The sequence below is a fragment of the Leptodactylus fuscus genome, chromosome 3 (assembly GCF_031893055.1).
Source record: "Leptodactylus fuscus isolate aLepFus1 chromosome 3, aLepFus1.hap2, whole genome shotgun sequence".
In the NCBI taxonomy this organism is placed as follows: Eukaryota; Metazoa; Chordata; class Amphibia; order Anura; family Leptodactylidae; genus Leptodactylus; species Leptodactylus fuscus.
In genome coordinates, this window is record NC_134267.1 from 217,097,665 (window position 1) to 217,125,658 (window position 27,994).

The following is a 27,994-nucleotide window of genomic DNA, read 5'->3' on the forward strand; positions in this document are numbered from 1 at the left end:
CGTCCTAGTGTCTGCAGAACAGGGATGTAATCCAGGGCTTCTCAGCGAGGCCGTCACAAGGAAGATGCCTGGTTTGTGTAGGGAGGGCGACTCTTAGCATCCACTAGACAGATATACCTTCAAGGGTTAAATCAATCCTATCCATAACCCTTTTATCAGTGGGATCAGTACATGGACACAGGGGCCTCCTCCATAATGGATTTCTTCTCTATGCAGGGTCTGATACTTCATGTTCTTCACCTTTAGGAGTTTGAGTGTGGATGTAATAGGCCACAATGGGGGTTCACGAGCTGTGGCCCATCCTGGAGCCGGTAAAGAAACACGTCCCATTACAGAGTCTCAGCGGGAAGACCCTCGCCGTGGATTTGAGTATATGGGTTTGTGAAGCACAGTCCGTCAAACAAATGGTTGGAGTTGTAGCCAAACCTCATCTCAGGTGAGTGTCCTCACAGATCTGGGTGCCGTAGCCATAATGTGCCCAGATTTTACTGGACCCCATTAGGGTTGTAAATTGCATCATGACTGGATGTCTAATGACACAAATTTCCAATATTATTAAGATGTATGATGCTGTAAGTTTGTGGTCATTAGCCCCAGGGTTGTAGAGAGTATTAAAGGGGTACTCCAGTGTCAGCAGATACTGAAAAACTGTAATATGTGTGTATCTGTCCCTCGTGGTGATCACTACATGTTCTCATTGAGAAGGAATCTTCATTGTTTACTTCATAATGAAAATCAGTCCTGGCCATGTGATGGACACACAGGTGTATGACTTGTCACACTCACATGTGATACCTGTACTGTAACAAGCTGTGCACCTGTGTCCAACACATCTGATACCTGTACTGTAACAAGCAGTGCACATTTGTTCATCATATGATACCTGTACTGTAACAAGCTGTGTACCTCTGTCCCATCACATGTGATACCTGTACTGTAACAAGCTGTGCACCTGTATCCCCATCACATGTGATACCTGTACTGTAACAAGCACTGCACCTTTGTCCCATCACATGTGGTACCTGTGCTGTAACAAGCTGTGCACCTCTGTCCCATCACATGATACCTGTACTGTAACAAGCTGTGCACCTCTGTTCATCACATGTGATACCTGTACTGTAACAAGCTGTGCACCTCTGTTCATCACATGTGATACCTGTACTGTAACAAGCAGTACACCTGTGTCCATCACATCTGATACCTGTGCTGTAACAAACTGTGCACCTGTATCCCCATCACATGCGATACCTGTGCTGTAACAAGCTGTGCACCTCTGTTCATCACATGTGATACCTGTACTGTAACAAGCTGTGCACCTGTATCCCCATCACATGCGATACCTGTACTGTAACAAGCTGTGCACCTCTGTTCATCACATGTGATACCTGTACTGTAACAAACTGTGCACCTGTATCCCCATCACGTGATACCTGTACTGTAACAAGCTGTGCACCTGTATCCCCATCACGTGATACCTGTACTGTAACAAGCTGTGCACCTGTGTCCATCACATGATACCTGTACTGTAACAAGCTGTGCACCTCTGTTCATCACATGCGATACCTGTACTGTAACAAGCTGTGCTCCTCTGTCCATCACATGATACCTGTACTGTAACAAGCTGTGCACCTCTGTTCATCACATGTGATACCTGTACTGTAACAAGCTGTGCACCTCTGTTCATCACATGTGATACCTGTACTGTAACAAGCTGTGCTCCTCTGTCCATCACATGATACCTGTACTGTAACAAGCTGTGCACCTCTGTTCATCACATGTGATACCTGTACTGTAACAAGCTGTGCACCTCTGTTCATCACATGTGATACCTGTACTGTAACAAATTTTGCACCTGTATCCCCATCACATGCGATGCCTGTACTGTAAGAAATTTTGCACCTCTGTCCCATCACATGTGATACATGTACTGTAACAAGCTGTGCACCTCTGTCCCATCACATGTGGTACCTGTACTGTAACAAACTGTGCACCTGTATCCCCATCACGTGATACTTGTACTGTAACAAGCTGTGCCCCTGTATCCCCATCACGTGATACCTGTACTGTAACAAGCTGTGCACCTGTATCCCCATCACATGTGATACCTGTACTGTAACAAGCTGTGCACCTCTGTCCCATCACATGTGGTACCTGTACTGTAACAAACTGTGCACCTGTATCCCCATCACGTGATACTTGTACTGTAACAAGCTGTGCACCTGTATCCCCATCACATGTGATACATGTACTGTAACAAGCTGTGCACCTCTGTCCCATCACATGTGGTACCTGTACTGTAACAAACTGTGCACCTGTATCCCCATCACGTGATACTTGTACTGTAACAAGCTGTGCCCCTGTATCCCCATCACGTGATACCTGTACTGTAACAAGCTGTGCACCTGTATCCCCATCACATGTGATACCTGTACTGTAACAAGCTGTGCACCTCTGTCCCATCACATGTGGTACCTGTACTGTAACAAACTGTGCACCTGTATCCCCATCACGTGATACTTGTACTGTAACAAGCTGTGCCCCTGTATCCCCATCACGTGATACCTGTACTGTAACAAGCTGTGCACCTGTATCCCCATCACATGTGATACCTGTACTGTAACAAGCTGTGCACCTGTATCCCCATCACATGTGATACCTGCACTGTAACAAACTGTGCACCTGTATCCCCATCACGTGATACCTGTACTGTAACAAGCTGTGCACCTGTATCCCCATCACATGCGATACCTGTACTGTAACAAGCTGTGCACCTCTGTTCATCACATGTGATACCTGTACTGTAACAAATTTTGCACCTGTATCCCCATCACATGCGATGCCTGTACTGTAAGAAATTTTGCACCTCTGTCCCATCACATGTGGTACCTGTACTGTAACAAGCACTGCACCTCTGTCCCATCACATGTGGTACCTGTACTGTAACAAACTGTGCACCTGTATCCCCATCACGTGATACCTGTACTGTAACAAGCTGTGCACCTGTATCCCCATCACATGTGATACCTGTACTGTAACAAGCTGTGCCCCTGTATCCCCATCACATGCGATGCCTGTACTGTAAGAAATTTTGCACCTCTGTCCCATCACATGTGGTACCTGTACTGTAACAAGCACTGCACCTCTGTCCCATCACATGTGGTACCTGTACTGTAACAAACTGTGCACCTGTATCCCCATCACGTGATACCTGTACTGTAACAAGCTGTGCACCTGTATCCCCATCACATGTGATACCTGTACTGTAACAAGCTGTGCCCCTGTATCCCCATCACGTGATACCTGTACTGTAACAAGCAGTGCACATTTGTTCATCATATGATACCTGTACTGTAACAAGCTGTGTACCTCTGTCCCATCACATGTGATACCTGTACTGTAACAAGCTGTGCACCTCTGTCCCATCACATGTGATACCTGTACTGTAACAAGCTGTGCACCTGTATCCCCATCACATGTGATACCTGTACTGTAACAAGCACTGCACCTTTGTCCCATCACATGTGGTACCTGTGCTGTAACAAGCTGTGCACCTCTGTCCCATCACATGATACCTGTACTGTAACAAGCTGTGCACCTCTGTTCATCACATGTGATACCTGTACTGTAACAAGCTGTGCACCTCTGTTCATCACATGTGATACCTGTACTGTAACAAGCAGTACACCTGTGTCCATCACATCTGATACCTGTGCTGTAACAAACTGTGCACCTGTATCCCCATCACATGCGATACCTGTGCTGTAACAAGCTGTGCACCTCTGTTCATCACATGTGATACCTGTACTGTAACAAGCTGTGCACCTGTATCCCCATCACATGCGATACCTGTACTGTAACAAGCTGTGCACCTCTGTCCCATCACATGTGATACCTGCACTGTAACAAACTGTGCACCTGTATCCCCATCACGTGATACCTGTACTGTAACAAGCTGTGCACCTGTATCCCCATCACGTGATACCTGTACTGTAACAAGCTGTGCACCTGTGTCCATCACATGATACCTGTACTGTAACAAGCTGTGCACCTCTGTTCATCACATGCGATACCTGTACTGTAACAAGCTGTGCTCCTCTGTCCATCACATGATACCTGTACTGTAACAAGCTGTGCACCTCTGTTCATCACATGTGATACCTGTACTGTAACAAGCTGTGCACCTCTGTTCATCACATGTGATACCTGTACTGTAACAAGCTGTGCTCCTCTGTCCATCACATGATACCTGTACTGTAACAAGCTGTGCACCTCTGTTCATCACATGTGATACCTGTACTGTAACAAGCTGTGCACCTCTGTTCATCACATGTGATACCTGTACTGTAACAAATTTTGCACCTGTATCCCCATCACATGCGATGCCTGTACTGTAAGAAATTTTGCACCTCTGTCCCATCACATGTGATACATGTACTGTAACAAGCTGTGCACCTCTGTCCCATCACATGTGGTACCTGTACTGTAACAAACTGTGCACCTGTATCCCCATCACGTGATACCTGTACTGTAACAAGCTGTGCACCTGTATCCCCATCACATGTGATACCTGTACTGTAACAAGCTGTGCACCTCTGTCCCATCACATGTGGTACCTGTACTGTAACAAACTGTGCACCTGTATCCCCATCACGTGATACTTGTACTGTAACAAGCTGTGCCCCTGTATCCCCATCACGTGATACCTGTACTGTAACAAGCTGTGCACCTGTATCCCCATCACATGTGATACATGTACTGTAACAAGCTGTGCACCTCTGTCCCATCACATGTGGTACCTGTACTGTAACAAACTGTGCACCTGTATCCCCATCACGTGATACTTGTACTGTAACAAGCTGTGCCCCTGTATCCCCATCACGTGATACCTGTACTGTAACAAGCTGTGCACCTGTATCCCCATCACATGTGATACCTGTACTGTAACAAGCTGTGCACCTCTGTCCCATCACATGTGGTACCTGTACTGTAACAAACTGTGCACCTGTATCCCCATCACGTGATACTTGTACTGTAACAAGCTGTGCCCCTGTATCCCCATCACGTGATACCTGTACTGTAACAAGCTGTGCACCTGTATCCCCATCACATGTGATACCTGTACTGTAACAAGCTGTGCACCTGTATCCCCATCACATGTGATACCTGCACTGTAACAAACTGTGCACCTGTATCCCCATCACGTGATACCTGTACTGTAACAAGCTGTGCACCTGTATCCCCATCACATGCGATACCTGTACTGTAACAAGCTGTGCACCTCTGTTCATCACATGTGATACCTGTACTGTAACAAATTTTGCACCTGTATCCCCATCACATGCGATGCCTGTACTGTAAGAAATTTTGCACCTCTGTCCCATCACATGTGGTACCTGTACTGTAACAAGCACTGCACCTCTGTCCCATCACATGTGGTACCTGTACTGTAACAAACTGTGCACCTGTATCCCCATCACGTGATACCTGTACTGTAACAAGCTGTGCACCTGTATCCCCATCACATGTGATACCTGTACTGTAACAAGCTGTGCCCCTGTATCCCCATCACGTGATACCTGTACTGTAACAAGCTGTGCACCTGTGTCCCATCACATGTGATACCTGTACTGTAACAAGCTGTGCACCTGTATCCCCATCACGTGATACCTGTACTGTAACAAGCTGTGCCCCTGTATCCCCATCACGTGATACCTGTACTGTAACAAGCTGTGCACCTGTATCCCCATCACATGTGATACCTGTACTGTAACAAGCTGTGCACCTGTATCCCCATCACATGCGATACCTGTACTGTAACAAGCTGTGCACCTGTATCCCCATCACATGTGATAACAGTACTGTAACAAGCTGTGCACCTGTGTCCCATCACATGTGATACCTGTACTGTAACAAGCTGTGCACCTGTATCCCCATCACGTGATACCTGTAGTGTAACAAGCTGTGCACCTGTATCCCCATCACATGCGATACCTGTACTGTAACAAGCTGTGCACCTCTGTCCCATCACATGTGATACCTGTACTGTAACAAGCTGTGCACCTGTATCCCCATCACATGTGATACCTGTACTGTAACAAGCTGTGCACCTGTATCCCCATCACATGTGATACCTGTACTGTAACAAGCTGTGCACCTCTGTCCCATCACATGTGATACCTGCACTGTAACAAGCTGTGCACCTCTGTTCATCACATGTGATACCTGTACTGTAACAAATTTTGCACCTGTATCCCCATCACATGCGATGCCTGTACTGTAAGAAATTTTGCACCTCTGTCCCATCACATGTGATACATGTACTGTAACAAGCTGTGCACCTCTGTCCCATCACATGTGATACATGTACTGTAACAAACTGTGCACCTATGTCCCATCACATCTGATACCTGTACTGTAACATACTGTGTACCTGTATCCCCATCACATGTGATACATGTACTGTAACAAGCTGTGCACCTCTGTCCCATCACATGTGATACATGTACTGTAACAAACTGTGCACCTATGTCCCATCACATCTGATACCTGTACTGTAACATACTGTGTACCTGTATCCCCATCACATGTGATACATGTACTGTAACAAGCTGTACACCTGTGTCCCCATCACATCTGATACCCGTACTTTGACAAGCTGTACACCTGTGTGCCCATTTTTCACACCTAAGTTTCTTGTACACACACTGTAACGCACATACACGAACATCCTTGATGTGTTTTGTTGTTCCCAAGGAACCTTTTCTTCCGCGTCTCCTCCCTGAATTTAATGGGAGTCAAATTGGTGTTTGTAACCGAGGGTGAAGCCCCCAAAGTTAAAGCGGACACAATGAACAAGAGGAACGAGCTGAGATATGGAGCCACTAAGAAAACAGCCCCTGCACGACCTGGCCGCTCCTACTTCAAGTCAGTTCTGAAAGAGGTAAATTCACACCGGCCATTATATGTGCTCAACATAGTCAGAGATTTCTCGGCCTCCTATGAATTTACGTTAAAGGGGTTTTCCAAGCTAAATTATTGATGACCTACCCTAAGGATAGATAATCAATAACAGATCACTCGGCGCCTGACCCTAGACACTCCCACCAATCATCTGTTCTGAGCAGATTGTATACAGAGAATGGAGCAGGAGGCAGACAGTGCCGTTCTCTGTGTAGTGGCCAGACCAAGTACTGCAACTTAGTTCCCATTCAGGTGAACGGGAGCTGATTAGCAGTACCTACCTGCACAGTATAGGGGATAACTCGCTGGTCGATGGGGGACTCTCCACAATTCTCAAGAACTCCAGTTTGAATGGTGCAGTTGGTCCGCAATGTGCGCCACCCCTCCATTCATTTCCAATTAGCCACCCCAATCAAACTAGTATACACAACACCCCACATCACGTAATTGTTGCGGGTCCTAGTAAATAACCCCCTCTTTGATATTGTTGAAGGGTAACTTGTTTTTTTTACTTTATAATGGCCAGACAACCCCTATAATTTGGAGCGCTGTCCTCATATTATTTGATATGGGGATGCACTATTTATAGGTAAGTTCTGCTAGCACTACTGCACTGGGGACATTCAGGTGTTGCCGCTTATGGGGGGCGCTGTTAATGGTGGTATTCTGATAGTTCTATTATTGGGGGCACTTTCCTTTTTTTATATGGTGTATTATTTATGTACTGTATCGTGCATTATTCCTACAATATGGCATTGTTTTTTGTGTTTACTACATGGTGACTTTAGGTATCTGCACACTAAGGCAGCCGTGTATGGCGACATTATTTATTCACTTTATATTCAGGGTTCAGTCTCACGTATATAGCCATAACCATGGACATACCTCTTAACAATAATTTCACCCATTGACTTGGACGCCATGTCAGCTAATTTCTTTTGCAATATAGGTACTGTACATGCAATCTAGAATATTCTACATTCTCATGATGCAAATGACTGTCATGGGATATAAATGTTGTGTCTGGCATCTCTTTGCCCAGTGCCTCCGCATGTTGGATTGCTTGGGCGTGCCATGGGTGCAAGCCGCCGGTGAAGCTGAAGCGATGTGTGCCTATCTGGATGCAAATGGCTACGTAGACGGATGTATCACCAATGATGGAGACGTCTTTCTCTATGGCGCTCAAACTGTGTACAGGAATTTCACCATGAATGTGAAGGTACGAGCTTTGCCGCTTCTCTGTTCCTCTGCATTGCAGAATTTTCAACCTAGAAACCTGCACAGATCTGCATATTCTTGCTGCAGAGATCCCTCCATATTCATACCTATGATTCAGGGGTAGCAGCTGTCATCATTCTTCCTCTACCAGGAGACCATAAATTGTAATAGGATGCTGCCCCTAGTGGACGGAATGATATAGGCATATATTTCTAATGGGGGAGATTTATGAAGACTGGTGGTTTTAGCTCTGGTCTTCATATCCCTTGCCTCAGCAAAGGATTTGCACCATTTATAAGGAGGCATGTGCTTCCTCTTAAATCGGGTGCAACCCCTGCCATTTGGTGCACCTGCACTGAAATCTGCACCTGCTATAGTGTAACCGATGTTAAATCTGGCAGGGTCCGATGGTCCTGCCCCCAGCATATCCTCATCACACCCGAAGGGTGCGCGCAATTGCGGCCTCGACAATATGGCCGCCGGCCAGCATGCGCAGTCGGCTCTACTAGTGTCTCGCTGGCAGAGCCGACTGCGCAAGTGTCGGAGCTGACGCGGAAAGAAGACTACAGAGAAGGGGAGGATGCAGCTGAAGAAGGAGGCGTCGCTGGAGAGAGTTCTCGGGCAGCAGTGGGGACACCCCCATCGCCGTTTGAGCGCTGGGACCAGCCCCCATTGCTGTGAGTGAACTCATTAGCATACCGGTAAAAACCGGTATTTCTAAGGAACGGCGCAGCGGAGACCACGTCTAAAGGTAAGAGACGAATAGCCTTTCTAAAGGCTATTCCGACGTTTAAGGGTGCATTCACACTGAGTAAACACTAGCTTATTCTGAACGTAAAACACGTTCAGAATAAGCGGCGTCTAAAGCAGCTCCATTCATTTCTATGGGAGCGGGGATACGAGCGCTCCCCATAGAAATGAATGGGCTGCTTCTTTCACTCCGTGCAGTCCCATTGAAGTGAATGGGGAGTGCCGGCGTGTACGGCAAGCTCTGCTCATGCCGGAGCGTACACGCCGGCACTCCCCATTCACTTCAATGGGACTGCACGGAGTGAAAGAAGCAGCCCATTCATTTCTATGGGGAGCGCTCGTATGCCGGCTCCCATAGAAATGAATGGAGCTGCTTTAGACGCCGCTTATTCTGAACGTGTTTTACGTTCAGAATAAGCTAGCGTTTACTCAGTGTGAATGCACCCTAAAGCAGAAAAAATTTAGTGGTAGAATCCCTTTAACGTTACAACGTATATACACTAGATGGCGCCAGTTACTTAGCAAAATGATTGAGACATCTAGTGTCTCTGACCTGAAATTGTCTTAGGGAAATTTCTGCAACCAACCAATTTAGTGTTCAGCTGTTTCCTTCAGCCCCATGGCCAGAGAATAGAGCCCAGAGACTCGAGCTACATGACCACAGAGGGGAGGAACAAAGGGCCCGGGACACCATTTCTACAAAACAGCAAGGGTCTAATGAAGGAAACCTGTTTAAAGGGGTTATCCAGGGCTACTTACTAAGCATAGCGCTGTACATAATTTAGTGGTTGGTATTGCAACCCACCCCATTCTTTTGAATGAGAATGAGCTTCAGCATGGTCATTTGACCAATAGATGTGATGTTACTGCCTGAAAAGAGAAAGTGGAGCTTAAATTCATAGTTCAGATAACTTCTTTAAGCCTGGGACCCATGCTGCAAAAACGAAGCAATTTGACTGATGCATTTTACAGTACATGCACAGCACACGGGGCCTTATCCTTAAGGAACCTGTGTTATTCCTAGTGCAAGTCATGAGGGGGCGCTGCATGATTCAGAGATTCAAAGATTCAGAGAGGATCTCCACCTCCCGCGCTTGAAGTAGCAATGAATGTCATGGTGTCTCAGCCCTTCTTTCTGTCTGTCTGTCCCATTGCTGCAGCACAGATTTGTCAGGGAGCGCTCTCTGTGATGGGTCAGTCTTGCAGACTATGGAGAGTTCTCACTCTATAGCTTAGGTTGTCAGTGGCGGCACGCCATACCTCGATTCCTGACAACTGACATGAACTTAATTTAACCGGTTAAGATGAATATTTCTATACTCTTTACATGACATAGAATATTAACTTTTTATCATGAAATGAAAACGACTCTTATTAGTAGATGTTACTACATCGTATGTGATAAAGATGATGGCGTTACTTTTATGTGACTTGGCAGTGCCTTCCACATTTCTCCAGTAGGTGGCATTGTTGTGTTCTCCATAAGGACAGCTGATTCCCCCCCCCCCCCCCATACACTCACCCATCCTACAGGACTAGATATTTGACTCGTTAGGCATACAAGTATTGGAATTAGAGATGAATCAAATACTAGATTCGATTAGTTTCGAATACCTCCACTCCGTTAGCAATGCATGGGAGCGGCCGTACCGCAAGGGGTTAAGCGCCGCCAGCCACTAACATGCATTCCTATGGAGCGAGGTATTAAAATTATCTGTAATTGGGATGGCTGCACCTAAAGGGTTGTCAAATTTCCAATACTGAGAAACTGAACAAGGAGGTTTAGTTCTCTATATAGAGCCCTTTCCATGGCGGATCTGTTTGCACTGGGTCTCTGGCTGTATCTATGACGTGATCTGTGTATAATATTAAGTTTTATAATTCATTCTGCGCTTGTCTTTCTTGTTCCAGGATCCACACGTGGACTGTTATGAAGTCTCCAACATCAGAGATAGATTGGGCCTGGACAGAGAGTCGCTGGTTGGCCTGGCAATCCTCCTGGGATGTGATTATATACCAAAAGTGAGATCGGCTTATGTACAGTACAGTATATGTATTACCTAAGTGATGCTGACATGTACTTGTATGCTTAAAGGGGTATTCTAACACTTACTGATCACCTGTTATTAGGATAGGTCATCAATAGGTGATTAGGGGGGGGGTCCGACATCCAGATCCCCACAAGTCAGCTGGTTGAGGGGGCTGTAATTTTCGGATGAGCACTTCAGCATGTTCACTTAATACCAAACACGGCTCTGTACATATCATAGGGGCTTGGTATTATAGCTCAGCCCCATTCCCTTAAATGGGACTGAACTGCTGCTGTACCCTGTACCACTATATATATATCAATCAGTGCAATCTGGAGTGTGACCCTCAGACCTGAAAAGTGAGTGCACCCCTTATGTACAGCAATTACTTGTGTTTGCTACGTGTCCCCCGGTAAAAGGTGATTTGCTCCGGCATAACATATATACATATATATCACTCCCAGATAAGTCTCCTGTGCCAGGGCTTGGCCATATATTGCAGATGAGTGACACTGGCGTCTGGTGACATCTGTGTCCACTCTGCTGCCGCTCTCATACCTGTGCTAAATGAGCGACACCTCCATAGCAGGCGCTCCCACGTGTCAATTACCCGGAGCTGCGCTCCCATCTGCTCCTGCTGGAGGAATCCCTGTAAAATGGCTTTGTCCAGTTCATTAGTACAGATGGACCCTTTTACTGTGGATCTTTATAGTCACCAAGGGGGAAGAAAGGAGAAAACCAGCTCCTGTAATGTGCAATAAAATGTCCGCAGAACATAATGTATCCGGATAGTGGAATAGATTGGAAAATGTGTGACTAAGATTTTTTTTTTTTTTCCTTACAATGGCGCCTCTCCAGTCTGGGCACTGCACGACTAAGAAAGCATTCAGTAGGGTGACCGCGAAATAGGATGGGATTGTCCCATAGAAATAATCTTATACATGGGGACCAGTGGCGTAACTACCACCGCAGAGGCAGCTGCCACAGGGCCCGGGACATTATGGGGCTGGGATCGGTAAGTGACGGAGCAGGCCCCACAAGCACTATTATACTCTAGGGGGTCTTTTGGGACCCCCGAGTATAATGATCGGAGGCCGGGGAGAGGTAAGATAACATAAAAAACTGTGTTACTTACCTCTCCAGGCTTCGGCCTACTTGCGTGACGTCATATGACCTGCAACACAGGGCCCCGGCCACATGACGTCCCGGAAGATGGCCGACAGCGACAGAGAATGCACCGGAACTGGGAGATAGGTAAGTAGCAGTAGTTTGTTATGTTTGTACCCTTCTGGGTCTCCAATTATTATACTCTGGGGTCTGAAAATTGCTCATGTGTGTCCACAATGGGGCACAATACTGTGTGCTGGGGCCACTATGGGGACATAATACTATGTGCAGGGGCCACTATGGGGCATAATACTGTGTACTTGGGCCAGTATGGGGACATAATACTGTGAACTGGGGCCAGTATAGGATATTATAGTGTGCGCAGAAATGCGCGCGGGGTGGGGCGGCGTTAGGGGTCAGTTCGTCGAGGTCTTCAGCGTCGGTCGGGGGGCATGTCAAAAGTTCGCCACAATCAATTCCTAGTTACGCCACTGATGGGGTGACTCAGCTTAAGACCCCAATCTGTGATCAACACTGGAGAACCCAGATCTTGTACTGGTTAATTCCGGAAATGTCTGGTAGGACAAGGCTTCTCTTGCCAAAATCAGTTGTCCCCCAGGGGTGCTGATGGCCAAATTTTGAGACATTGTACCTCTGATGCTACGTCCCCTTTAAAAGGAATTTATCACCAATTTGTGAATTATTTCTTAAATCCAGATAGAGAACAATATGACTGCTGCAAAGAATCAGGTGGCGGCATGCTATTAGGCATAGTGGTCAGAGTGAAAATTGCAGGATATTGTACATTTGCTGTAGAGGTTTATAAGACTTTGTCAGTTATTGCAGATCCTCCAAAATGCTTCCTTCCCCTTTGCCAGCAGTCCCCGGCTGCACAGATGTGGTTATTGTAGGCGACCTCCTCCAGTCTTGTCATCTATAAAGAGGAAATTATCTGTTATAGAGACCTCATAACCGAGTATTGTGTGGAGTGTATTGTCAGAGCTGTCACAGCCAATCCTGCACCGCGCTGCCGAGCATTCAAGTGCCCAGACTGCTATCTAAGAGATTCACAATCAACATAATCTGTGGGGTAATGAATGCCGAGCTCGGCATATTTCTTGAGAAACAAGAACGCTGCATTGACAAAACTATAGAACAAACACGGCCAGTCAGAGGAACATCCGACAAATTATTATATTCTCTGCGAGTCAGGGAATATTTTATGCCAAGGCATTAAAGGGGTTGCACAGAATTGAAAAAAACATGGCTCTCTCTTTGAAAAACAGACTCTCACTTGTTCACGAGTTGTGTATTACAGTTCAGACCCATTCGCGGAGATGGGATAAAGGGGTTTTCCTCTAAGGATACGTCAACAATTAAAGATCTGTGGGGTTTGACACCTGGGTCCCCTGCTTAACAGCTGATTGAAAAGGCAGCGGTGCAACAACATGCTCATTATATGGTGTCCCAGTGAGCTGCTGAGATGCTGGAACAATCACAGGCACGGTGCAAGGAACAAGTTCAGCGGCAGGCCAGCTTGAGAGCTGCCGAAACGCCAGAGCATGCGGATCTTCGACGCCAACAACACGCTCATTATATAGCTCACCAGCAAGCTACTGACCAGCCACAATACTAATGTATAAATGTATAGAATCTCCGATAAAATAGTGGGAAAAAAAAGCTTTGAAAAAATATGATAAAATAAATAAAAGTTATAAATCCCTCCTGTGAAACACATACACATTAGGTATCCCTGTGTCTGACAGTGCCCGGTCTACTGAATATAGGGGATCTGCAGTGCTCCTGTTCCGTCGGGAAGGGGTTAATAGGAGCACTGCAGATCCTTATAATCAGCCAGACTGAATTCCAAGTGTGGGGGGGAAACCCAGTCCTCAAGCTCAGGGAAGGGGCAGACAGACAACCAAAACACCCCCTCCCCTTCCCCAGCACCTACTGCACCCAAAAACTCCGACCATTTTAATTTTGGAAATTTTCCAGTAGCTGCTGCATTTCCCCCCTCAGCTTATACTCGAGTCAATAAGTTTTCCCAGTTTTTTGTGGTAAAATTAGGGGCCTCTGCTTATATTCGGGTCAGATTATACTCGAGTATATGCGGTAACTGTGCAGAGGGATGGTGTTATGTACTAAAAAAAAAAAAAAACTGAGCCCCTGACAACTAGTCTTAGCAAGTGAATTAGGAAAATGTTCCAAATAATTTGTTATAATGTAACAATAGGTATCTAAGCAAAGCTACATAAAAATCACAATAGGTTGTGCTGCAGCTCTAGTTATACTGTCTATTAGATATAGAGCAGTCTGAGGGACTAACCTGTGTTTTGGTTTGTTTGTTTTTTCCTTCCTTTTTCATGGTCTCCAAAAACTACAGATCATCTCTCCCTCCCTATCTACCGAGTGGGTGGGCAGTTCCTGCTGCTGAGACAATCTAAAATCTTCCATGCTTTATGCTCTTACCACAGGCCATCTCCCAGTCAGAGGGGGAGAAGCTGCAGCTGTACCTCCCTCCTCTCTGTCCCGTTTTTATGATTGGAGTTTTGGGAGGAGCACCAGCCTCTGAGTTGCTCCGCCTTCTCCATTTTCTCCTGTTTTCACAGTTAAGTTACCTGGAGGTCAGTGGCGTAACTAGGAATGGTGGGGTCCCGTGGCAAACTTTTATCATGGCTTGACATGGCTCCCTCCCTCCCCCCCACGACCGATGCTGAAGACCACGGTGAAATGACCTGCAACGTTGCCCCTCCCCTTCCCCCGCGCGCGCATTTCTACGCACACTATAATACCCCATATTGCACACAGTATTATGTTCCCATACTGGCCCCAATACACAGTATTATGTCCCCATAGTGGCCCCAGTACACAGTATTATGTCCCCATACTGGCCCCAATACACAGTATTATGTCCCCATAGTGGCCCCAGTACACAGTATTATGTCCCCATACTGGCCCCTGCACACAGTATTATGTCCCCATACTGGCCCCAATACACAGGATTATGTCCCCATACTGGCCCCAGTACACAGTATTATGTTCCCATACTGGCCCCAATACACAGTATTATGTCCCCATAGTGGCCCCAGTACACAGTATTATGTCCCCATACTGGCCCCTGCACACAGTATTATGTCCCCATAGTGGCCCCAGTACACAGTATTATGCCCCATAGTGGCCCCTGCACACAGTATTATGTCCCCATACTGGCCCCTGCACACAGTATTATGTCCCCATAGTGGCCCCAGTACACAGTATTATGTCCCCATACTGGCCCCTGCACACAGTATTATGTCCCCATAGTGGCCCCAGTACACAGTATTATGCCCCATAGTGGCCCCTGCACACAGTATTATGTCCCATTGTGGACACACGTGAGCAATTAATATACTCTTTTCAGACCCCAGAGTATAATAATTGGAGACCCAGAGGGATACAAACAACAAACTACTGTTACTTACCTATCTCCCGGCTCTGCTGAATTCTCTGTCGCTGTCGGCCATCTTCTGAGACGTCATGTGACCGGGGCCCTGCGTTGCGGGTCATATGACGTCACACAAGTAGGCCGAAGCTTGCCTGGAGAGGTAAGTAACACAGTCTTTTATGTTATCTTACCTCTCCTGGGCCTCCAATCATTATACTTGAGGGTCCAAAAAGACCCCCTGAGTATAATAGTGCTTGTGGGGCCCACGCTGTGACTTACCGCTGCCAGTTACTCCAGCCGGTAACGGCCTATTAAAGAAAAAAAAAAACGCAGCGGTAGCGGCTGTCGCCGGGTTCCTAGTCTCCGGGGCCCTGTGGCAGCTGCTACCACAGTAGTTACGCCCCTGCTGGAGGTGGTGGCAGACCATAGTAAAGCCAGCCCCCTTAGCCCAGGTAATTAGTGGTGAAAATGAGAGGAGGCACAACGATCAGGGGGCCAGGTGCTGGTTTCAATCATGTGACCCAGAATCTTACATACAGCATCTAAAAGCCATCAGAGGATGTAAGCCAAACAAGACTCCATGGAGACTCTCATGAAATAACTTTGCTTAAAGGGATCCCTATCATTTAAACTTAATTTTTTTAGAAAGGTTATTTGTCTCCTACCTTTAAATGAATTCTCCGCCCCGCCGTTCCGTAGAAATCCCGGTTTTCGCCTGTTTTCAAATGAGTTCTCTCGCAGCACTGAGGGCGTCCCCAAGGCTGCGAGAGAACTCTCCAGCGACGCCTCCATCTTCTTCAGGAACGGGTCTTCTGGGCCTAGGGCAAAGCCGACTGCGCATGACTGCCGGCCGCAAGAAAATGGCTACTGTGTAAGCGGCCATTTTCTTGTGGCCGGCGAGCATGCGCAGTGGGCTTTGCCTGAGGCCTAGAAGTTTGAAGCCAACCCCTGAAAGAATACACGAAGAAGACCCGTTCCTGAAGAAGATGGAGGCGGCACTGAAGAGTTCTTTCGCAGCATTGGGGACGCCCTCAGTGCTGCTTGAGCGCTGGGGCCCTTCCCCAGTGCTGCGAAAGAACTCATTTGTATACCGCTGAAAACCAGGATTTCTACGGAACGGTGGCGCGGAGAAGACATGTAAAGGTAGGAGAAGAATAGCCTTTTTTAAGGCTATTCCTATGTGATAAGCAGAAAAATTTTAGTTTAAATGATGGGATCCCTTTAAACATCTTTAATTAGAACTCTGGGTCGTCTTGTTCCTACGTTGCTCTTCCTGAAAATACATGCATCAAAGACTACTGACTATTACCCTGGTCAATGGAGCGCAACCCCACACTCTTTTATAGACAAGGTGAATGGCAATTCCCACTTATATATTTCCAGGAGGCATAAAAGAGGAATGTCACACTGCAGAGTTATAAGTAAAGAAACTGAATTTTTATTTCATAGAAAGTTATTTTCTACTTGCTGAAGCAGACCGGTCAGGAGAGGTGAGGGGTCCTCTTTAAATAGCCCCCCGATGCTGCGGTCTGATGGGGGCGCTTACTAGTGTTAGGGCACCATAACAAGCAGGACTATATCTGCTAACAACATGTTGTAATATCTGGCTGTGATAAAGTGCGTCTCGCTTCATCTTGCCGCGGCGCCTCTGCTCGGCAGTGAATTTGTGCATTTATTATCCGTTATTTATATTCCGTACACAGACTGCAGTCACCGACGTCTAATTTCCATCCTCCATAACTGTCTAATACCGCGTGTGGTAAAATAGATAATTGGAAAACATTTCATTAACATTTACCCCATAATATTTATATACCAGTCCCGTATCGCTGCTGCTTACGGCTAGGACTATAGAATATATAGCAGAGTTTGACGCTGCTCACATCATAAACGGAAGCCACTGCGAAGGGAATGATCTGTAGAACCGGCACAGGTGGCGACTGGCGGCCCCTATTGACCTGGAATGGGGTTGGTCACATTCCAATATGGTTTTCACTATTGAGTTTTGGTTGTATCAACTTGTTGGTCACAGTGTGACCAAATTTCCTGCCATTGGTTGTGATGGTACTGTAAGCCTCCAACGTAAAGGTCCGGAAACACATCACACAAACCCAGCTGCGGTTGTCATTGGAGGAGGGGAGAAGGATCAGTGTGTGGGATAATTATTCCCCAGTGGTTAGCACTGCAGCACTGGAGTCCTGGGTTCGAATCCCGCTAGGAACAACATCTACAAGGAGTTTGTATGTTCTCCCCGTGTTTGCGTAGATTTCTTCCCGTTCTACAAAGGCATACTGATAGGAAAAAAAATGTACATTGTGACCCTTTTTGGGGCTCACAATCTACATAAAAAAAAAAAAATATATATATATTCCCCTCTACCAATAGAAAAGACATGCACACTTGTCCAGGTCAGGAGGAATTGCTAAATTGTATGGACTCATTATCCGTCTGCAATACAACACAGAGCTGCAATCACAATTTAGGAAACAGTCAGCAAGCTTGTTGACAGACCTACTCCAAACAGACACCTACAAAGCAATGCTATCTGCTCCGCTGTATCTGGTGGGATGTGGTTTTTGGTACACATCTCACAGAAAGCCAATCCTATGTGCAGAGAATTCGGATGAGCCCAGAGATCTACAGGTTCATGAATAAATTAGATTAATAGTGTTTTCCAGGCTAAAATGATTGACCTATCTGGTTATTTGCATCAGATTAGTGAGAGTTTGAGTCCATGTAGCCCCACCGATCAGCTGTTCTCAGACAATGGAGCAGAAAGCAGACAGCGCTCTTCTCTGTGAACTGGTCACACCAGGTGCTGCAAATCTGCTCCTATTCCTTCAAATGGGACCTAAGCTGCAGTGACTCAGTTCAGCCACTACACAGGGAATGGAGCTGTCTGCTTCCTTCTACATTCTCTGTGTATGAGTTTCTGAGAACAGCTGATCGGTGGAGGTGCCTGATATTTGTGACTGATCTTTAAACAATCCTAGCAACATGTCTGGGGTGAGCCGAACCCTTCACGACTTAGGACAGGCTGTAATATAAAGATTTTTCGGATACTCAGGTTAGCGCTAGTATTTACTGTCCTGTGGCTTTCTTCTGTTTTGAAGGGTCTGCCTGGAGTGGGAAGAGAACTGGCCATGAAGTTTATTAAGTCCCTCAATGGAGAGAGTATTCTGCAGAGGTAAGATGGCGTTTGCCTTGACTATTTGCTTTTGCACCATATATCACACTGTCTCTGATCTGGCAGTCTCTAATACAGTGATGTGGCAGGAGATGCCAACCTGGGAATTCAGACTCATAGATAGATAGATAGATAGATAGATAGATAGATAGATAGATAGATAGATAGATAGATAGATAGATAGATACTGTCATAGATAGATACTGAGATATAGATACTGCCATAGATAGTTAGATAGATAAATAGATAGATACTGAGATATAGATACTGCCATAGATAGATAGATAGATAGATACTGCCATAGATAGTTAGATAGATAAATAGATACTGAGATATAGATACTGCCATAGATAGATAGATAGATAGATAGATAGATTAGATGAATAACTTCACACTGGTTTACGGCTCTGTTCTCATTTCCAGGTTTTACCAGTGGAGGAAGCAGTTTGAGGAGGATCCTGCAATGAACCCGAAGTCAGTCAAGAAGAAAGTTCATTGTACTGTTTGCAGTCATCCAGGTATTTGGGCGCAGTACTGTACCCTCACCACTCACACTCTGCAATCCTTGCATTTCCATAGTTTTATAGTTTACATATAAATTTAAAGGGGTTGTGCCATTAAAGACACAGGATAAGAGGATATGTGTCAGATCACCGGGGGACAACTTCTGGGACCCCTGGAAATCAGGAAAACGGGGACTGGAAGACCCCTTCTGATGTCCATGTGAATGAAGTGCTGACTGGCGCTCCATTCATGTCTATGGGGCCACTGGGACTGCAATCTCTGGCAATCCTGTAAATGGAGCACCAGTCATGTAAGTTCACTGGCGCTTCAATTACAAAGGAACTTAAGGTCCCTTTTTCAACTGATCACTGGGGGTCCGAGCGCTGGAGAGGAAAGCCACCACCTAAGCAAGTATTTGTCATATACCATGTCCTGCTATCCTCTAGCACCCAATAAATTGAACAATCAATAAAAAAAATATACATTAAAAATATATATTCCAGAGAATACCTTTAAGAAATACCATGCTCATACGCCCTATTAGGATATATAGACTTTATAAAGGGGTACACCCGCTATAGGGGCAACATCTATAAACTAAAGTGGAGAGCCATTATATGGCCTCCACTCTGGTGAATCCAGATGTCCATCCCATTTGATCTTAAAGGTGTTTTCCAGGGATTTAATATTGATGGCCTATCCTTAGGAGAACTCATCAGCTTCAGATCCTCTGGGGTCGTATTTTGTAGCCCAAGACCATTCATATAGAAAGGACTGAGCTGCAATACCAAGCACCACCACTATACAATGTGTGGCACTGTGCTTGGTAAGAACGCTGCAGCCTCTTCAAACCGCTGATGGTTGCCATGTGTATTGGATCCCCACAATAGAACATTGATATCAAGGATGTCATTAAAGGTCATCTATACTCCCCTTTAAGACACTTCAGGGAAAGTGAACACTTGTTGCCAGAAGGGGGACACTTCTGATCGGGTGACCTATTTATTCTCATCTAGGTTCTGCTAAAGAGCATGAGCGTAAAGGCTGCATATTATGCGGAAGCGAGAAATACTGCGAGCCTCACGACTACGACTACTGCTGCCCATGTGACTGGCATAAAGCCGAGCAAGAAAAGAAGAATAACTCCCTGGAATATACCCTTAAGATGTACGTAAGTCGCTCCAGGGATGAGATCCGATTGGCCGCTCCACCTCTTCCACAAGGACAGGGGTCACAAGGCCCAAAGTGGTTCTTCTTTGCTCCATGTGAAATGGATTTGCCCAGTATATGCCAAATCTGGGCGATCCATCCTCTGAAGTCTTACGACCACCGTATAAGAAATCTCTGTATCCTCTGTCTCTTCCTACAGGAAAGCCAAGAAGCGTGAGGGATTCCCGTACCCTGAGGTCAGAAGGTTTCATATGGCTATCGAATTTTTACAATGGTGATGCGGCTGTAACGTTTCCTTCTTGATATTTCTAGGTTATTAAGGAATTTCTCAGAAGTAAGGATAAACTGGTAAAAGTGATCAAATGGATGAGGCCCCGTCTATTGTGTTTCCAGGTAATGTCCTTTACCTTAATTTTGTTTCTTCTCTTGTAATTCTTTAGCTTAGTGGTTTGTTTAACCACTTTACGACTGGGCCATTTTTCCTGGTTCATGACCAGACACATTTTGGACATCTGGGTTGTCTAGGACCTAGCAGAAAGTTACATCATGGCAGCTCGCATAGCTGTATACACCGTGTACATTCGGCGATCTGGTGAGTCTGGCTATCATTGACAACCAAGATTCCCATTCCGCTATTTCTGCAAGGACGTACATGTACATCTATGCAAAGATAAACAGCTGCCACCAGCACGTACAAGGTCAACAGGCAGTCAGCAAACGGTTAACAGATTTAAAGGGATTCCATTATTAGAATTCCCTTTTTTAACAAAGTACACGTCGGAATAGCCTTAAGAAAGGCTATTCTTCTCTTACCTTTATTAGTCTGATCGCCCCACCGCTCCTGAGAAATTTCTTCTTTCTTCCATATGTAAATGAATTTTCAGACAGCACAGGGGGCGTCGCCTGTGCTGTTCAAAAACACTCCAGCGACTGCGTCATATTCTTATCCTTCTCCCATGTCATTATCGCGTCTTCATCCTAAAGCGCCAACTGTGCAAGTGCGTCGGCCATCTTCCTGTGGCCGAATGGGAGAGGCCAACGGACATGCACTGTCGGCGCATTTGGTTGGAGACTAGGGAAAAGAGGAGGAGGCGGAGATGAAGATGGAGGCATCGCTGGAGAGTTTTTGGACAGGACAGATGACGCCCCCAGTGCTGTTTGAGCGCTGGGGACCGCCCCGAGTGCTGTCTGAAAACTCATTTACATACAGTGCCTTACGAAAGTATTCGGCCCCCTTGAACTTTTCAACCTTTTGCCACATTTCAGGCTTCAAACATAAAGATATCAAATTTTAATTTTTTGGGGAAGAATCAACAACAAATGGGACACAGTTGTTAAGTGGAACAAAATTTATTGGATATTTTAAACTTTTTTTAACAAATAAAAAAATTGAAAAGTGGGGTGTGCAAAATTATTCGGCCCCTTTACTTTCAGTGCAGCAAACTCACTCAGTTCAGTTCAGATCTCTGAATGATTCAATGTTATCCTAAATGACTGATGATGATAAATAGAATCCACCGGTGTGTAATAAAGTCTCCGTATAAATGCACCTGCTCAGGGTTCTGTTTAAAGTGCAGAGAACATCATGAAGACCAAGGAACACACCAGGCAGGTCCCAGATACTGTTGTGGAGAAGTTTAAAGCTGGATTTGGATATAAAAAGATTTCCCAAGCTTTAAATATCCCAAGGAGCATTGTGCAAGCAATCATATTGAAATGGAAGGAGTATCAGACCACTGCAAATCTATCAAGACCCGGCCGTCCCTCTAAACTTACATCTCAAACAAGGAGAAGACTGATCAGAGATGCAGCCAAGAGGCCCATGATCACGCTGGATGAACTGCAGAGATCTACAGCTGAGGTGGGAGAGTCTGTCCATAGGACAACAATCAGTCATACACTGCAAACAGCTGGCCTTTATGGAAGAGTGGCAAGAAGAAAGCCATTTCTCAAAGATATCCATAAAAAGTCTTGTTTAAAGTTTGCCACAAGCCACGGGGAGACACCAAACATGTGGAAGAAGGTGCTCTGGTCAGATGAAGGCAAAATCCAACTTTTTGGCCACAATGCAAAACGATATGTTTGGCGTAAAAGCAACACAGCTCATCACCCTGGACACACCATCCCCACTGTCACACATGGTGGTGGCAGCATCATGGTTTGGGCCTGCTTTTCTTCAGCAGGGACAGGGAAGATGGTTAAAATTGATGGGAAGATGGATGGAGCCAAATACAGGACCATTCTGGAAGAAAACCTGTTGGAGTCTGCAAAAGACCTGAGACTAGGACGGAGATTTATCTTCCAACAAGACAATGATCCAAAACATAAAGCAAAATCTTCAATAGACTTGTTCACAAATAAACGTATCCAGGTGTTAGAATGGCCAAGTCACAGTCCAGACCTGAACCCAATCGAGAATCTGTGGAAAGAGCTGAAAACTGCTGCTCACAAACGTCTCCATCCAACCTCACTGAGCGCGAGCTGTTCTGCAAGGAAGAATGGGCAAGAATTTCAGTCTCTCGATGTGCAAAACTGATAGAGACATACCCCAAGCGACTTGCAGCTGTAATCGCAGAAAACGGTGGCGCTACAAAGTATTAACACAAGGAGGCCGAATAATTTTGCACACCCCATTTTTCAGATTTTTATTTGTTAAAAAAGGTTAAAATATCCAATAAATTTCATTCCACTTCACAATTGTGTCCCTCTTGTTGATTCTTCCCCCCAAAATTAAAATTTGATATCTTTATGTTTGAAGCCTGAAATGTGGCAAAAGGTTGAAAAGTTCAAGGGGGCCGAATAACTTTCACAAGGCGCTGTATTGAAGAAATTGTAATGCAAACTACAGCTAGTGCGTCTTATAGTCCGAAAAATACAGTGTGTGTGTGTATATAATGTATAACATTCAAGAAATATGCAGGTTCAGGTGTGAACAGAGCCTTACACTGAGGCTATGGACAGCTGTGTCTGCACTTTACAGCTCAGTCTGGTCTTTTATCTTCCGTCCAGCCAGGAACTAGGCTGAGAAGTGAGACTTTCAGCAGGTTTCATGTTATTTTCTGGGCCTACATGGCTGAGAACGTGTTGGACTTGTCATTCTGATTCTTTCCACGATCTATCACCTTGTTTTCTATGACATAACTTCAGTCGATGTTTCATTCCTTCCTCTCATCCTAAGCTCTATAGACAGTGAATATATTCATATACATCTCAAGTGGGTATTCATATAGTAGTGAGGCAGGAACAAACACTACAGGTTCAATTTGTCATAAATTCTGAGTACTATCGATCCAGATAAACAATAGAGGGCGGCCGCGATCCTTCACAGCTCCATGCCTGGATAAATTTGGGATTAATGAGGGTCGATCACGTCTTCTGACATGTCTGCTAAATAGTTGCGTCCTCATAAAGTGATAATTCTTCTGCATCTTTTATTAAAACTCTGAAATGTACTGTCCCTCTGTTATTCCTCCTGGAAATGTATGGATAAACTGATGACTGGATGTGATCCTACCACATATTAAATTGGTGCTTACCTGTAGTGTATTGCACTCCCTATCAGTGATGGTATTGGCAGAATGCTGTAGGACTTAGTGTAAGGAAATCTTTATTCGTTCATAAAACAATAATGCAGTGAAGGGAACAAATTGTACACTTCACTAAAAAAAAAGTGCCTTTTAAGTATTACTCCTGTCTTGACTTCTTATCTGAGTGATTCTGGTCCATACTTTGTACATAAACCGTGTCCGTTTACAATGAAGTCTATGGAGTGGAGAAAGACGGAGATATGAGCCGTCTACAGCAGTGGTCCCCAACCTTTTTTTCCACCAGGGACCAGTTTGAGCAAGATAATTTTTCTATGGCTCAGTGGGGGCGGGATGGGGTGTGGTTGCTGGCGGGGTTAAGCATGGGGGTGTAGATAACTGATGACTGACACTGCAGGTTATGAAGATGGCTACTGATGACGGATATCACTCTTAATGCCGCTATTTACTTCACTTCAGCCTCACTACAGCTACATTACACGTCAAAGGGACAAATGACGTATAATATAGTTGCCCAAAGTTTGGTAGGCGAGTGCGGGGTGAAGCCAAGACCCGCTGCATGTCCTGCATAGTACTAGAATCCCGGACATACAGCGGGTCCCGGCTCAACCCCGCACTTTGCTCACCTTATCCCGATGAGCAACAACCAAGCGTCAGCTGCTGATTCCTCGCCGCTGGTACACGGACCGGTGCAACATGCCCCGCGGCCCAGTTCTGGTCCGCGCACCCGCGGTTGGAGACCCCTGTTCTACAGCATTAAATTGTTCAGGGTAAGGCTGGAGAGTAATTTCTGATAACTCAGATGAAATAAAATTGTCTCTTTTTAATGCAGATGTATCTCTGCCCCTCCTCTTCTTCATGGACTTCTATTGTACAGATTTTATCCGTGCCAGAAGGAGGCAGATAAATGAGCATTTTTCTTTAAGAAACTTTATTATAAAGTTGTTTTCTTCACCTGTACTGTGGATTTAAGGGAAAACTCATTAATCAGAAGGGGCGCTAAGTCTTATTAGGGAGATTCACCATGAAGTGTGCAGGGACTTACTAGACCATGCATGTCCTGCTAAGAATTCTGGGTAAGGAATCTGCAAATAAGACCTCCCTGGAGGAAAGGAGGGGAATTTTCTCTAGTGCCACCTTCTAGAAGGTAGCTCCCTATAGATCAATGCATGGTTTTTATTTATTTATTTTTTTTTAAAAAGGGATAATCTGGGGAATTTTATTTTTTAAACACTGTGGGACGGACCGTGTGTCATTATTGGGTTGATCAGCAAACTGTGTTTTGAGACCCGTGCCCAAATTCATTAAAAACATTGTGCAACCTGGCAATAAACTCATGACCGATGTCACTGGGGTGTACCATCTAAGAGGACCCTTGAAGATGCAGTCAGCTGACCGACTAGCATGTGACAATTGGTCAGCTGATCGAAAGTACATAAGCATTTTCCCAAAAAAATTGCCTTATTCTGTGTCCATGAATAAGGATCTCTACAGGTAAATGTTGGACTGTACCATAACTGGAGATTTCTGCTGTTGTCGTTTCTTAGAATTTTGCTCTGGAGTGGATGGAGTGGCCCAAACACTATTCCTGCGAGAAGGTCCTGGGCCTGGTGACGTACTATGATATGCATGAGAGGAAGGCGGGCCGAAAGCACGATACCCAACTACAAGCTGTCCGGTAACGCACTGCACCGATTTACCGATCTAACTGCAATATATTAAATATATCAAAGGCGTTGGCCCCCCTGGACAGCCCCTTATATAAAAGTAGGCTCTGCAGTAAACCTATCATATATCGGGGCTTCAGGGATTAGTGATATACAGCGTCCTACAGGGGGAACGCTATAGACTGGTCCCTCCATCTGTCATGTGTATGCCCTAACAGGACATATGTTCTCACCGTGCATTGTTTTATGAACGTATAACCTATAGAAAGCCATAAGTAGCTTATCCTGATCCTGGATTATATTGTATATAGGAGCCTTTCATCATGGGTGAGATTTCTGTTGGTTGCTGTTGGAATCTGTCAACATCTTGTTGTCAGACACTCCCCTAATGGCGCCTGTACACCTTCCATAGCTGTAGGTATAAATGCTTGTCCAGATGACGGTTCGTTCTCCTTACCCCTATTCATTCACATGCAAGCTGTGTGCTGGATTTAGCCGAGCATGCAAGTGTCTGGACAATGAAAGAGTTGGGTTTGAAAGCCATCATGCACCTTCTTCTCCCTGACGTAATTTGTTTAGGGAGAGTCCACATATCCTTAAGATAGTTTGTCATTCATCCCCCCTGAAATCAGCAGACTTTGCTCTAATATGGGGGGGTTATAAGATACTATGGTACGCTGACTAATCCAGTGTATGAAGGGAATGCAGTGCTGGCCGCTAACTGTGGCGAAAAAAACTCATAAAGCAATTGGTTATCAATATTAGATGAGTCGGGGGTCGGACACCCAATACCTAAAAGATCTGCCGCTCAAGTGATGTCATGTTCCTCAATCACATGGCCTATTTACATCTTAGCCCCATTTAAGTGAACAGCGCTGAGCTGCAATACCAATGACAGCCACTATTCAATGGATGGCGCTATGCTTGGTATTCAATAAAGAGGTTGCAGCACTCGCCCAAATCTGCAGCCTGGTCTATGGGGTCTTGTGTGCACAATGGCTGCAGATTTAACATTCTCTTCTCTTTTTTTTGTTTTCAGAATTGTTAAGACCCGAGTCAGAAATGGGATTCCCTGCTTTGAAATTGAGTGGGTAAAGCCAGGTTTGTATGGAAACCATGACATGCCTGTCTGTGATCCTTCCATCTCAGACTATTATCAGCCCTAGACATGTTCATTTAGCCAAGCATGCATGTTATTTATATAGGGAGAGATAAGGAGCCGCCAGGTGCCTGTGGTGCTGCTTATCTCCAAAGTAGAGAACACATCAGCTGAGCTAAAATCGAACTTGTCTGAGCTGTGTATGGAGAAGGGAGGCAAATGCCCCTGCATGTGTCCAACCCCGTGGCCCCTCAGACATTAACCAGCCCCACCCCAGTGGCCCCTCAGACATTATATTATAATGTTACCCCCACACTTTCATGCTCTACCTCCCATCCACCCACTGCCTGGGACAGCCCTCTAAAAGCAGGACTGTCCTAAAGGAGTCCTCCGCTACTGCCGCTTCAAACAGCTGATCTGTGGGGTCCTGTGTAATTGCACCGCCACTGCTTAGAAATTGAGGATCTATCCAAAGAACACATCATCAGTATTGGAAAGCCCCTTTAAGCATGTCTAGGTATCTCATTTGTATAGAAGTTTTTTTTTTTTCCGGAAGTGTCGATCCAGTCGCCCCGAGTCACCGCCACTAATGAATTGTGAGAGATTTGTCACACGTGATTGACATTGACTGGGAAGTGCTAAGTGGAGATAAGAGGATTATATGGAAGGGGGATACAAATTAGGATACTCTGGTGAATGGCCAGGCCCGCCTGCAGGTTTAGTGCCACATGACTGAACACTAAGGTGCTGGTATATTACGCTCCACATTTGTTTAACCCTTTGTTGCTACTGTTTGATGATGTGTTCTATGTAAATGTTACAAAAATATGTGTATGTATGTGTATGTTTTTTACTATAATTATATTTACATTTATATTATATTATATATATATATATATATATATATATATATATATATAGATTTCTAATGTAATTATATTATAATATTTTTTTCAATTCCTGCTGTTTTGGGATATGTTGTGTTCTAAGTGGCCAGGTACATAAAATCGAGCAAACAGCCATATAATGTCCATAGAAGGTGGCGATAGAAGGAGTCCGGGCCTGAAGTGTTTGGTCGCTTCTCACTTGGCCGCTACCCTAAGATGCGATCATTCCTCTAAGTTAGTTTGTCAAGTTTTGACCTGTTTGAGCTGCCAGGGTCATTGATCAATAGCGGTAATATTGCTTGCTGGGATAGATGATTTTAAAGAGGACCTTTTATGTCCTCTAACATTGGCGGTATTATATACTGCTAGAAGGCTGACTGTGCTTGATGCTGTGCACTGTCAGCTTTGCCTGTACTCGCCCAGGTGCTGAAGATATCGGTGTC

The 27,994-nt window shown here is 45.3% G+C and overlaps 1 protein-coding gene across 1 annotated transcript in view; it reads left to right on the forward strand.

Annotated features, from left to right (window-relative positions):
* Positions 1-268: 268 nt before the first annotated feature.
* GEN1 (GEN1 Holliday junction 5' flap endonuclease) overlaps positions 269-27,994 on the forward strand; it is a 45,305-nt gene continuing 17,579 nt past the window's right edge. Inside the window, exons 1-11 of the mRNA XM_075266806.1 lie at positions 269-436; positions 6,754-6,940; positions 8,003-8,179; positions 10,840-10,950; positions 18,606-18,679; positions 19,103-19,197; positions 20,200-20,350; positions 20,553-20,589; positions 20,666-20,746; positions 25,446-25,576; positions 26,605-26,666. Of these exons, the coding sequence (XP_075122907.1) occupies positions 276-436; positions 6,754-6,940; positions 8,003-8,179; positions 10,840-10,950; positions 18,606-18,679; positions 19,103-19,197; positions 20,200-20,350; positions 20,553-20,589; positions 20,666-20,746; positions 25,446-25,576; positions 26,605-26,666 (1,267 nt within the window). The 5' untranslated portion in view covers positions 269-275. The remainder of the gene's footprint in view (positions 437-6,753; positions 6,941-8,002; positions 8,180-10,839; positions 10,951-18,605; positions 18,680-19,102; positions 19,198-20,199; positions 20,351-20,552; positions 20,590-20,665; positions 20,747-25,445; positions 25,577-26,604; positions 26,667-27,994) is intronic.